Consider the following 12,429-nt stretch of genomic DNA (forward strand, 5'->3'; position numbering starts at 1 on the left):
TGTTTGGGGCTTCCCTGGTGGCACAGTGGTTGAGAATCTGCCTGCCAATGCAGGGGACACGGGTTTGAGCCCTGGTCTGGGAAGATCCCACGTGCTGCGGAGCAACTAGGCCCGTGAGCCACCACTACTGAGCCTGCGCGTCTGGAGCCTGTGCTCCGCAACAAGAGAGGCCGCGATAGTGAGAGGCCCGCGCACCACGATGAAGAGTGGCCCCCGCTTGCCGCAACTAGAGAAAGCCCTAGCACAGAAATGAAGACCCAACACAGCCAATAAATAAATAAATAAATAAATAATAAAAATAAAGGAATTCCTTTAAAAAAAAAAAAAGAAGGTGATGTTTGGGCAGATGTCTGCATGCGGTGAGAGAGGAGCCAATTAAATATAGTGAAGAAGGGAGGGTGGGAGGGAGACGCAAGAGGGTGGGGTTATGGGGATATATGTATACATATAGCTGATTCACTTTATTATACAGCAGAAACTAACACAACATTGTAAAGCAAATATACTCCAATAAAGATGTTAAAAAATAATAAAGTGGAAAAAAATAAAAATGCTAAATAAATAAATAAATATAGTGAAGAAGAGGATTCAGGCAGAAGGAGCAGCAAGTGATAAGACCCCAAGTGGGGAGCATTCCTGACACTTCTGAGGAGCAGCAAGGAGGCCAGTGGCTGAAGCAGGTGGCGTGAGGAGTGGAGGAGGTGAAGCTAGAGAGGTGATCGAGGGCCAGGTGACTGAGGCCCTTAGAGAGTCAAGGAAAGACATTGGACCCTGCTCAGCACGTTCCAGGAGGGGCTGAGCTGAGACCCATTCAATCCAACTGTGCTGAGTGCCTGCCTTGGGCCAGGCCTGGTGCTGGACACTGTGACCCAGGCACAGAGGTTTCGGTGGTGGACGGGCAGATAACAACAACCAAAGGCAGCACAGTGGGTGAGAGCCAGCATGGGAAGCAGCTGGAGCCCAGATGAAGGTGCATTAAGGCTCCCTGGGGGGCCCCCGCTACACTTTGCTGGGGAGGTGACTGTTGGCTGAGGGGTCAGGTGAGTTGGTGCTTGTCCCATAGGTAGTGCAATAGAAAATAGTTGTGCGTAAGACCCATACTGTGATGAAGTGTAGATATTGGCAGGAAGCCCAGACCCAGACCTGGAGGTTCTTGTATCATCAACACCCAGAACTTGCAGGGCCATCAGAGACCCTCTGGGCCAGTGTTTTTCAAACTGACTTCTGTGAAACCCTGGGGAGATGCCTCAGGGGCACCGTGAGGGGCAGGGGAGAAGCTGAGTACGTAGGGCCCAGAAACCCCACCCCACCATTTAACAGAAGCAGCTCTGGCTTCATCCCTATTACATATTGAGCTTCCCATAAACTTTTGGGTGAATAAAGAATCACGTGGCTAAAACAATATCTAAGGGCCGCTGATCAATTTTTAAAATAAATTTATTTATTTATTTTTGGCTGCGTTGGGTCTTTGTTGCTGCGTGCGGGCTTTCTCTAGTTGCAGCGAGCGGTGGCTATTCTTCATTGCGCTGCGCGGTCTTCTCATTGCGGTGGCTTCTCTTGTTGCGGAGCACGGGCTCTAGGCGCGCGGGCTTCAGTAGTTGTGACACGCGGGCCCAGTAGTTGTGGCTCGCGGGCTCTAGAGCGTAGGCTCAGTAGTTGTGGAGCACGGGCTCAGTTTCTCCGCGGCATGTGGGATCTCCCAGGACCAGGGATCGAACCCGTGTCCCCTGCACTGACAGGCAGATTCTTAACCACTGCCCCACCAGGGAAGTCCCCTGTTTATCACTTTTAAAAACAGATTTATTAAGGTGTAATTGACACATAATAAGCTACACATATTTAAGGTGTACAATTTGGTAAGTTTTGATATAAATATACACCCAGGAAGCCACCACCACAGTCAATTTATAATGAACGTATCCATTACCTCCAAAAGTTTCTCTGTGCCCCTTTCATCCTCCCCCACCTCCTCTCTGCCCTCCCACTCCAAACTGTTCAACGGCACTTTGCCAGCTTTGCTCATCATAGTTCAATGCTGGAAATGCCCCAAATGTCCTTCAGTGGTGAACAGATAAGCGGTGGTACGTTGGTAACGCAACATCGTCAGTGCAGAGAAAAGCACTGTGCTGAGCAACAGGAGTCAGACACAAAGGAGCACACACCATAAGATTCCATCTATGTGAAATACAAATACAGGAAAAACTAATCTATGGTGACAGAAATCAGATCAGTGGGTGCCTTTGGGAAGGCGGTATTGACTGGCAAGAGGCAGGAGGGAACTGTCTGGGATGATGAAAATCTCCTAGACATGGTCTGGGTGGCAGCTGCAAAGGTGTATACACAGGTAAACGTTCATCACTTAAGGTTTGTATTTTACTGTATGTACCTTAGATCTTAATAAAAATCTCTCTGAAAACTCAAACTCACTCCCCTTGGCCCACATATGCTGGAGAGGACACTCGCAGGACTCCCAGATGGTCCCACAGCTGGCAGGGTGTCTGTGGGGTGGGGGACCCAGAGACCCAAAGCCATTTTACCCATAGCCTTTGCCACCTGCCCGTCCTCAGTTTCTGGGAATGGACTCCCCAGGGAGATGGTTCCTCGAAGACTCTTCCCCACCCCGTGGGCCTCTGGGGCTGCTCTCTCCTCCTGAGACGATAACCACTGCTGTTTATGGAATGCTCACTGGGCCTCTGAAACTTTGCAAACACTCTGTCTATAGCATAGGAGGGAGGACCCAGGCTTGGGAGGTGGACCCTCACCTCCAGCCCACCCCTGCACATGCCTTGGCTTTGTCACTGAGAAGCTGAGTGACCTTGAAGAAGAAGAGGGTAAGCAGCTTCACGTCTCTGAGCCGAAGCTGCCTCAACCCCAAAGTGGGCTTCAACAACTAACCAGCTGGAGGACCAGATGAAGTGATGCAGGGCCCAGTCCTGGCCTGGGGGGGAGGGCTCCGTGGCTGGGAGCCACGACTCTCTCAGGCCGTATCCCAGCCAGGGGGCCTCTGGGGCTGGTGAGGCAGAACCAGGAGGGCAGCCCCTGCGAGCGGGCCTGCAGCCCAGGCTAGGGCTCCGACCCTGGCACTGAGACTCTTGCCATGTGACCTTGGATGACCAATAAATGAGTTAACATAAATATGTAAAGTACTGAAAGCAGTGTCTGGCATATGGTAAATTACGCTACAGTGGACCAATGTGTCCAGAATCTCAGTCTTGGTTCTTCCCTCTATAACACATGACCCTCATTGGCTCTACTGGTCACTGCTTCTGTGTCCTACCCACGTGCCAGGGACCCCAATCTCTCCCTACCCTCAAATGACAAGTCTCCAAATCCTCCTAGTTATCTTGGTAGGGGCCACTTCCTCTCTAGGTCTAGTAGCCGTGGGGTCCAGCAGCCTGCTGGGTGGCTCCCATCTGTCCCGAATTTATCCAACCCTGCTCTGCCTGTCATCTCTGTACCATGTGCACAGTGCAAGGGATCCTGAAGAGAAGGCTGGTTGCCAGGGCAACAGAGGATAAAGCCCTTGCTCTGCCAGACTGCTGATTGGCTAAGGCAGGTCCCACCTCCCGCTATCCTGAGGGTGGGGGGCAGAGAGAAGGGTCTCCAATGGGCAGGGAGAGGTACAGGCTGCCGGAGCTAGCCCAGGACTGCCCCCTCCTGGCCCAGTCAGAGCCCCTGGGCCTGAGAAACTCTGTCTCCCTTAGGGGGCGTTGGCCTCGCCCTTTCTCTGCTTCCAGCACCCGGGGCGGCTGCAGATGGCAGCATCTCTGGGGACAGCAGCTGCGACTGAGTCCATGGGCCGACACTGAGCTGCTTAGGCCGAGGCTGTGCGCTCAGCCCGGAGCCCCCGGAACAGGCATCTGCAGGGCTTGAGGTGGGTCTGCGGGCACGGGGGTCGGGGTGGGGGATTGAGTGGTGCTTGGGAGGCAGGGAGAGGGGCTCTGCAACCCTCACACTGTCCTGGATGGGACTTTAGCTGGAATGGGGGCTAGAAAATTCCTTATAGATCATCTGATAGCCCCCGCCCCCACCCCGTCACTGTGCAGGGAACCCTGGAAGTTCAGAGAGGGTGAGGAGGGGCCCAAGGTCACACAGAAGGCCAGTGAATGTTTTGCTTCAGCTAAGCCAGTCCTCTGAGAAGCCAGGAGAAGGTCTGGGGTCCTCAGTTGCCCCAGAATGCCTGGGATTTTGTTCACAGGGCTGGAGAGGTTGGGAGACCCTGAACACTGCTCCACAGGCCCACAGCATTGCAGCTGAAATGGCTTCTGCTCTGCGCAAGTCCCCCATTCTCATGTGTAAGCTCAAAGGAGGCTGGGGTCCTGGGTGGGGCCAGGGGAGGGGGCACGAATCACTTGGCCTCAGTCAGGCTAGTTTGGAGCAGCCTTTCTGCTTGTAGGTCCCCTTCTCCACCTCCCCCTAAACGCAGGCCACACCAAGCAATTCTGAACCCTCTCTTTGGCTCTACAGAAGGGCAGATGGTTAGGAGGACACTGCTGTAACCCTGACTTTGGGCCATTAGCACACTCTTCATTTTATTTCTCCATGAGGAGAATAGGGCACCTTGAGACACTGTGTTTCAGAACAGCCAGTGGGGACCCTGGAGGGCAGGGGAGGGGCTCTGGGTGGACGCAGGACTGGGAGGCAGCATCTCTCCCTCCCCCGGGGTCACAGCCCACCTCGTAGACCCACCTGGCAGTAGAGGGACAAGAGGAGCTGGAGCTTGGAGACAGAGGTCTGAAAAGCTGGAGCTTCTCTTCAGCCTGCACTGGAGGTCATTCCATCCATCCCCTTTCTTCCCTCCCTAGAAGACAAGGTGGGCCTTTGCTCATTTCATTCTGTTCAGGTATTTTCCCCATCAAACCTCAGGACATCGCTGGGGGGTTGGAGTCCAGCTCTGTCACTTCTCAATTGGGTAACTCAGGGCAAGTTAGTGAACCTCTCTGGGCCTCAGTTTCTTCATCTGTAAAATGTGGACAGTAACACCTACCCCATAGGCCTTTTGTAAGGTCTGTGACTGCATTCTGACTGTGGTCTCCCTGCCTGACAGGCAGAAGTGGGGCTCCTCACCTTACCCCTTTCTCACACCTCAGGAAGGGGTTGAGGGTGGGTTAAATGGGCCCTGATTTATTCCATTTCCGGAGGAGATAACCTGTGGTGTGGCTTTTGAAGTATGTACAGGAGTTTGCCACATGAAGATGAATGCAAAGGACATTCTAAGGAAAATGAAAGCATGTGCAAAGATGTAGACTGTATAACATGCAGATGCACATAGGTGATTGACAAGTGGTTCCCTGTGATGGCACGTAGTGTGGGAGATGAGGCTGGCAAGGTTGGCAGAGAGCAGATGTGGGCACCTTTGAGCCATTCTAAAGAAGCTGGGTGTATGTAAAACTTGTGAAGCACCTTAAACCTGCTAGCTTCCACTTTCCTGCTTTCCCCACCTCTGGTGCACTGGAAATAACAATAGCTGATATTCACTGAGTGCCGATTCTGCACCAAGCAGCATGTTGCTAAATGCTCCTTAGGCATTGTCTTGTTAAACATTCACAGAGACCCTAAGAAGTGGGTCCTACTTCTATGCCCATTTTCCAGATAAGGAAACTGAGGCCCAGAGAATAAGAACAAACTACTATGTAGCACTTGGTAAGCGCCAGGCACTGGTTCTGAGCATTTTACGCAAATTAACTCTTTTAACAGTCACAACAGCCCTATGACCTAGATACTGTTTTCACTCCCATTTTACGGATGTGGAAACCAATGTCCAAGTCTTTTGGGGCTGGCACCTGTGTCCATACTCTTATAATTATAAAATGGGGCATGGGCCTGAATTCGGGAGCCTGTGCAGAGCTTGTTGATAGCAACCAGATCCCCTAGGGATGGGCGGTTGTTCACCATGCTTTCACCAAGCCACACCTAGCCAGGATGCACGGGTGGCTGGGGACCCACTCATCTGTGAGGGGCCTAGCACGTGGCAGCCTCTGCAAATGCACAGTCAGAGCCGGGAGGGGCGGCTCAGAGGAGGCATGGCCCAAGCTGTCCTTTACTGAGTGCCCTGAGGGGTCAGTCACCTCACTGAATCCCCACAAGGCTCTGTTAGCGTCCCCTTCTGCAGGGGACAATGCTGAGGCCCAGAGAGGTTAAGCAACTTGCCTGAGGGCACACATACTGTTGAGGGACTGAGCCAGGGCCAGCCCTCAGCTATAAGCTTCCTTGTAGAAGGGTGAGTAGGAGCTGAGTGGGCCCCTGTGGTGGGGGCAGCTGTGTGCTTGGTCAGGGGGCCGGGGCTGCTGAGTCACTGCCCTCCACTCTCCAGGGTCTCCGTCTTCCCATCCGTAAGGTGAAGCTCTGACCTCCTGGCTCTGTGAAGCCTGCGGGTCCCCCTCTGGGAGGGTGGGTGGGATAAGCAGCCTCTCTGCTGGTTCTCACCGACCGTGTCTCAGCAGCCAAGGCCGCCGCGATGCCGCACTTCCTGGACTGGTTCGTGCCTGTTTACCTGTTCATCTCTGTGCTCATCCTGGTGGGCTTCGGCGCCTGCATCTACTACTTCGAGCCCGGTTTGCAGGAGGCGCACAAGTGGCGCATGCAGCGCCCCCTGGTGGACCGTGACCTCCGCAAGACACTGATGGTTCGCGACAACCTGGCCTTCGGGGGCCCCGAGGTCTGAGTTGACCGGCTCTGTTGGCGGTGGGGAGTGGGCACCGGGTGCCCTCTCCCGTCCCGCCCGGCCTGGAGACCCCGGGGCAGAGGGAGGAGAACCCCTGGTCCTCCAGGCTCTCCCTCGCAGCCTGGCTCCTCCCAGGAGGAGGGGCTCTGGGAGGACCCTGGCTGTGGGGAGATGGGGCACCTGGGTGCCTTGAGGTGTCGCTGCTGATGGCCCAGGGCTTGCTCTCCGGGTCAAGCCAGCTCACCCCACACCTGCCCTCCCCAGCTCCGGGGACGCCCCACGGCCCCCCAGTGCCTTTGTGCTGCCCAGCGCTCCTGCCCCTCCACCCGGCGTCAGGCATGGCTGCGCTGCCTGTCCTGAGCCTCCAGGTCTCCCACTTCCCTACCAGATCCTCGGTGATGCTCAGCTCCCCACTCCAGCCAGTGGTATCGACCCTACAGCTTCATGGGCCAGGCTTCAAAGCTGACCCAGGAAAGGGCCCCCTTTGGAGGGATGTCAACTTAGTCCAGCCCAGCCCTACCACTCTGGACCCGGGCTTGGCATGGATGAGTGTGTGTGGTGGGGTGTGCAAGGGGCAAGGCCATAGAGGAAGGAGGTGTGTGTGTGTGTGATAGAGAGAACATTTGAGGGGAGTGGGCAGACGTGCGGAGGGGAGGAGAAGCATGTTTGTGTGAGAGGGAGGGGGGGGGGTCCCCAGGCAGGATGGGAGGTGGTGGGGATGGGGTGAGCTCTGTGGGCAGTGTGGGGACCACCAGCAGTTCCCACGCCCCTCCCTCGGCTGGACTTCCCTATGCCTTCCTTTTCCCAAGGCTGAGGCCGCTGGCGGGAGCCCCTGCCCTTCTGGTCCTGCACTGCACCAGGGGCCCCAAGCCCACCCTGGAGCCCTCCTTCTCTGTGGGGCACCACTGCCTCCTTTTTGGACATAGATTGGCAACCTGCTCACTCCCCTCCTTTGGGGTCGTCCGTCTTAATTTATCTCAATAATAAAGACTCCATGACTATCTTTGCAGGACTGTCTCCTTTCCTAAAAGTAGGATCATGTCTATCATCTCACTGGGTCCTCATAAAAAACATGATAGTTCAATATCCCCCCATTTGGGGGATGGGAACACTGAATCTCCAAGAGGAAAGAGCAGTTTCTCAGCAGTGGCGCTATTGACTTTTGGGACCAGATCATTCTTTGTAAGGGGGCTGTCCTGTGTGTGGTAGGGGGATGAGCATCTCTGGGTTCTACCCACTAGAAACCAGTAGCACTTGTGCTCTCCCCCCTTAACAAACTGGAATCCCCGGGGTAGAGAGCCAGTTAGGATATAAATTCAGGCACAGAGATGCAAAACAGCAGGGCCTTAAACCAAATAGAACGTTTTTCTTTCTCGCGGTACAGTTCGTAGGGAGGTTGTCCAGAGCTGATCTGGTGGACAGTTCCATGCAGTGTTCGGGGACCTGAGTTGCTCCTCTCTTGCTGCAGGGCTGTTGTCCTGGTTGGTGCCACCCGAGGGGGCTCTTCGGCATCCCGAGGAGCAGGGTGGAGGGAGGGTGGCAGGGGCCACGTGCCCCTTTGAGGGACACTCCTGCTGGCTGGACCTCTTACTTCCCTTTACACCTCACCGGTCAATACATAGTCACGTGGCTACTCCTAGCTGCAAGGGAGGCTGGGAAGAGCTGGGTGGCTGTGTGTCCATTTAAAAAGTCCCACTCCTTACATATAGCTGATTCACTTTGTTGTACAGCAGAAACTAACACAACATTGTAAAGCAACTCTACTCCAATAAAGATATTAAAAAAAAAAAAAAAAAAAGTCCCCCTCCTTGAAAGGGGGAGAACACATGGAGGCAGCTGCCATTCCATTTTCACAGGGACTTGCCAAGGCAACAGGGCAACAGGCTGAGATTTGAACCAGACCTCCTGACCCCAGACCCGGGCTCGCTCTTGCACACGCCCCATCTTAGGAGTCAGTGAGAGCAAAAGCTGCCTTCTCTCATCTCAAGGGGTGAGGCTGCCCTTCCTCCCTGGGGCAAACCCAGGAATTGCAGGGGGTTGTGTTGCAGAGCCAGGTTAGAGCGAGGCAAGAGGGCCACCTCATTCAATTCTCGGCACCTCTCTTGCCTCACCCTAGGCCCAGCCCTGTTGTTTCTGAGTCTCACAGCCCTGACCTCTGACCCAGCAGAGCATTTAGCAGCTCACAGAGATTCCCCCCGCCCCCACCAGGCAGCTTCCCCACCACACTACCGCCCAGGACTCTTGCAGGCACAAGAGACCAAACTGAAAACAGCTGCAATAATAGGGTTTGGTTCTGGACTCAGGCTCAACTGGACCCTGGGGCTCAAGGATGTCACTGGGTCACTCCAGCTCTCCATCCTTCTCTCTCTCCATCTTCTTAAGCCCTGTGGGCTTCCTTCAGGTGGATTTTCTCCACGTGGTACAAAGGTGCCCTGGCAGTCCCAGGCTCACGCAGCCCTTCTGCCTTGATTTCAGGAGAGAGCACGCATCTTGTTCCTGCAAAACCTCAGGGGGTGGGCTCCTGTCAGCCCCCAAGGCTTACGAGCTTAGGGGATGGGGGTGCCTTGATTGCCAGGCAGCTCTGGCACCCACCCCGGGAGCCAGGGGTGGAGTTGGCCCTACTGATCACATGGTCTGAGGGGGTGGGGGTAGGTTGCAGCTGTTACCTAAAGGACGGGAAGGGATGCTGGGCAAATACCAAGAGAGACTGAGGACACTGCTTTATGGAAGAGGAAACAAGCATGGAGAGAAGTGACCCACCCGGGGTGACCCGGGGGTTACTAGCACCTGGGTTTGGGACTGGGAGTCTGGGGTGGGGAGGGTGGATAGGAACCCTCAGAATTTGGTGAGCGTGTGAATCGGTGCTCTGAGTATGGACTTCCAGGGTAGGCAGGGCGTGGCGGAGGTAGGTGAGCAGGTGAGTGGGTTCTGTAAGGACCCATTGGAGGGTAGGGCCCTTCCAGTGCCTTACAGATCACCCCACACAAGAATGGGGGTAACCAGCACCACCCACTGGGTAGCCAGTCCCACACTGCCTCAGTTTCTCTGGCAGTGCCAGCCCCAATGTATTCTGAGCTCCCTTCCCTGAGGGGATGAACTTCTTTCATTTTGAGGCTCTGGATTTCACGAGTTCCTTCAGTGCTAATCCAAGTGAGTAGAGGTGTCAGGCATGGGGGAGGGAGCTGGGAGGCCAGGATGAGGAGCCCGGTGCTGCTCTTGTTCATCAGGAAACTGGAAAGGGCCCAATCAGGACCATGTGCATGAGTTAGGACTGATGACTGTGAAGGACAGAAGCCCCGCCTCCGCTAGCTTGGGTAAGAAGGGGAAGTTATCACAAAGACTCTGGCGTGTTCCGGTCCTGTAGGACAGGAAAGTAGCAGGGACTCAGGACAACTAGAACCAGCCACTCAGACCCCCTTAGAATTCTTTCTCATACCTTTTTTCTTTTTTTTTTTTGGCCACACCAAGTGTCCCGTGAGATCCTAGTTCCCTGACCAGGGATCGAACACGTGCCCGCTGCAGTGGAAGCGTGGAATCTTAACCACTGGACCGCCAGGGAAGGCCCCTCAAACCATTTTTTATTCCTGCTTCTGTATACCCACTTCACTAGCCAACCCCGATTCCCCCATCATGGAAAATGTAGCAGCCAACTGCTGGCATTTTATGTCTTACAGCTCCAGCCAGTGGAGAAAGAGTTACCCTGTGCCTCTCTCTGCCTGCAAGCACAAATATCTCAGGGGTGGGATTCATGGCTCATCCTAGGTCAGGCGCCCATTTTAAACTCATCACCCAAGGCTGGGGCAGGGTCCTGTGTGTGGTCCAGCTTGGGTCAGGGCCCATCTGGACCAGTCAACATGACCTGAGCACAGGTCATCTCAGAACCTGACTCTTGAGTCCTACTGTCAGGTCTCTTGGGATATTATGGAAGGAAGGCAGGGTTCAGAAGAAATGATGAAAACTGCTCCCCCACCCCTAGGTTGAACACACCAGACAGTCCCTATTGGAGATGTATTCAGCTTAACTGGATGAGCCAGGGAAGGCCTCAGACTAGATCTGGCCAGCAGCCAAGTTTGGTTTGTCCAACACAGTGCTTTGAAAAAATGCTTTTTTTTTTTTTTTCCGCACCATGCAGCTGGCAGGATCTTAGCTCCCTGACCAGGGATCAAACCCGGGTCCTGGGAGTGAAAGCACTGAGCCCAAACCACTGGACCACCAGGGAATTCCTGAAAAAATGCAAATTAATTGGCAACATTTATAAGTCAGGAGATTTCACGTAAAAATCTTTTTTCTGACTCCTCTTTAAAAATAAAAATTCTGGCCATACTAGGTCTAAAGCGTGAAGGTGTTCAAGGTTACAAGCTTCACAGCCTCAGCAGGGAGGATGTTGACCGTGACCCTACCTGAGGCCTGGGCAGTGGCCAGTCTTCATCGCAGGAAAGCTGGCTCTGTCCAAAAGCTGCAGCAGGGTCTCCTACCCCAGGCTGCCAAGGAGGAGCATGAGGCTCAGAGACGGTAAGGGATTCACCCACGCCTTCTGCTCTTAAACCTGGATCCTTTCCCTGTGCTCTCCACAGGGCTTATTACATAAATGTTTACTTATACATGCTCCTCCCATAAAGGACCCAAGAAGGTTTTAGCTGAAGGAGCCACATACATGGGGGTGGAAAGGAAATATTCTGACTCTGACTCCTACTGTAATACTATTACTTGTCTCTGAGCTTCCTGGCAGCCAGAGGGAAAGGGGAAACACAAACACAAAGAGGTCATTTTATTCCTGTTAGGTGATAGAAGGAGAAATTGACTGTTAATGAAAGACAAGTTTTTTGGTTCCAAATACTAAAAAAAAATGTCTCAGTGTTAAGAGCAACACAGTAGACTGTGCCCTCAGCATTTTTTACAAGGGGCAGGGTTGACCCAGATGGCAGAGCCTACAGAAACAGGCCAGTGCCCATGGAACCAGATTTTTCCATCTGCCAGGGTATGCCAGAGGACTGTACTGGGAGCAACTTGAGGTCAGGGCCTGGCAATAGTAAATCCTATAAAACTGTCCATTTAAATGGCATATTTGGGGGATTTCCTTGGTGGCACAGTGGTTTAGAATCCGCCTGCCAATGCAGGGGACACGGATTCGAGCCCTGGTCCGGGAAGATCCCACATGCCACAGAGCAACTAAGCCCGTGTGCCACAACTACTGAGCCCGCACGCCACAACTACTGAAGCCCGTGCACCTAGAGCCTGTGCTCCACAAGAGGAGCCACTGCAATGAGAAGCCCGCGCACCACAACAAAGAGTAGCCCCGGCTCTCCGCAACTAGAGAAAGCACGCGCACAGCAACGAAGACCCAACGCAGCCATAAATAAATAAATAAATATTTTTAAAAATTGCATTTTTTGGGACTTCCCTGGTGGTCCAGTGGCTAAGACTCCACGCTCCCAGTGCAGGGGGCCTGGGTTCGATCACTGGTGAGGGAACTAGATCCCACAGGCAACAACTAAAAGATCCCACATGCTGCAACTAAGAGTTCACATGCCGCAACTAAAGATCCCACATGCCACAACTAAAAAAAAAAAGGATCCCTCACGCCATAAGGAAGATCCCGCACACGGCCACGAAGATCCTGCATGCCAGCTAAGACCCGGCGCAGCCAAATAAATAAATACATAAATAAATATTAAAAAATAACAATACGTTGCATTTTTGGGGGCGAGTTTCTTGCTCTGACACACAACTGAGTTCACCAAGCATTTCTGTGTGCCAGGCACTGA

At 53.7% G+C, this 12,429-nt stretch overlaps 1 protein-coding gene across 3 annotated transcripts; it reads left to right on the forward strand.

The window, feature by feature from the left end:
• The first annotated feature begins 374 nt into the window (after window positions 1-374).
• SMIM45 (small integral membrane protein 45) lies at window positions 375-12,047 on the forward strand. 3 transcript variants are annotated; one of them, XM_082349748.1, is made up of 2 exons: window positions 375-3,874; window positions 6,441-12,047. In XM_082349748.1, exon 2 carries the CDS (start codon window positions 6,458-6,460, stop codon window positions 6,662-6,664), a length of 207 nt encoding a protein of 68 aa, XP_082205874.1. In that variant the 5' UTR covers window positions 375-3,874; window positions 6,441-6,457; the 3' UTR covers window positions 6,665-12,047. The 3 variants fall into 3 exon arrangements, with proteins under 3 accessions (XP_082205874.1, XP_082205873.1, XP_082205875.1); XM_082349747.1 differs by having other exon boundaries at window positions 378-3,874; window positions 6,444-12,047; XM_082349749.1 differs by lacking the exon at window positions 375-3,874 and adding an exon at window positions 3,897-4,813 and having other exon boundaries at window positions 6,444-12,047.
• The last annotated feature ends 382 nt before the right edge of the window (window positions 12,048-12,429 follow it).

The sequence above is a fragment of the Balaenoptera borealis genome, assembly GCF_965194805.1.
Source record: "Balaenoptera borealis genome assembly, chromosome: 13".
Taxonomy (NCBI): domain Eukaryota; kingdom Metazoa; phylum Chordata; class Mammalia; order Artiodactyla; family Balaenopteridae; genus Balaenoptera; species Balaenoptera borealis.

Bases quoted from the DNA above. Each gene is read 5' to 3' on its own strand.
- SMIM45 (XM_082349748.1), top strand. From the start codon at position 6,458: ATGCCGCACTTCCTGGACTGGTTCGTGCCTGTTTACCTGTTCATCTCT.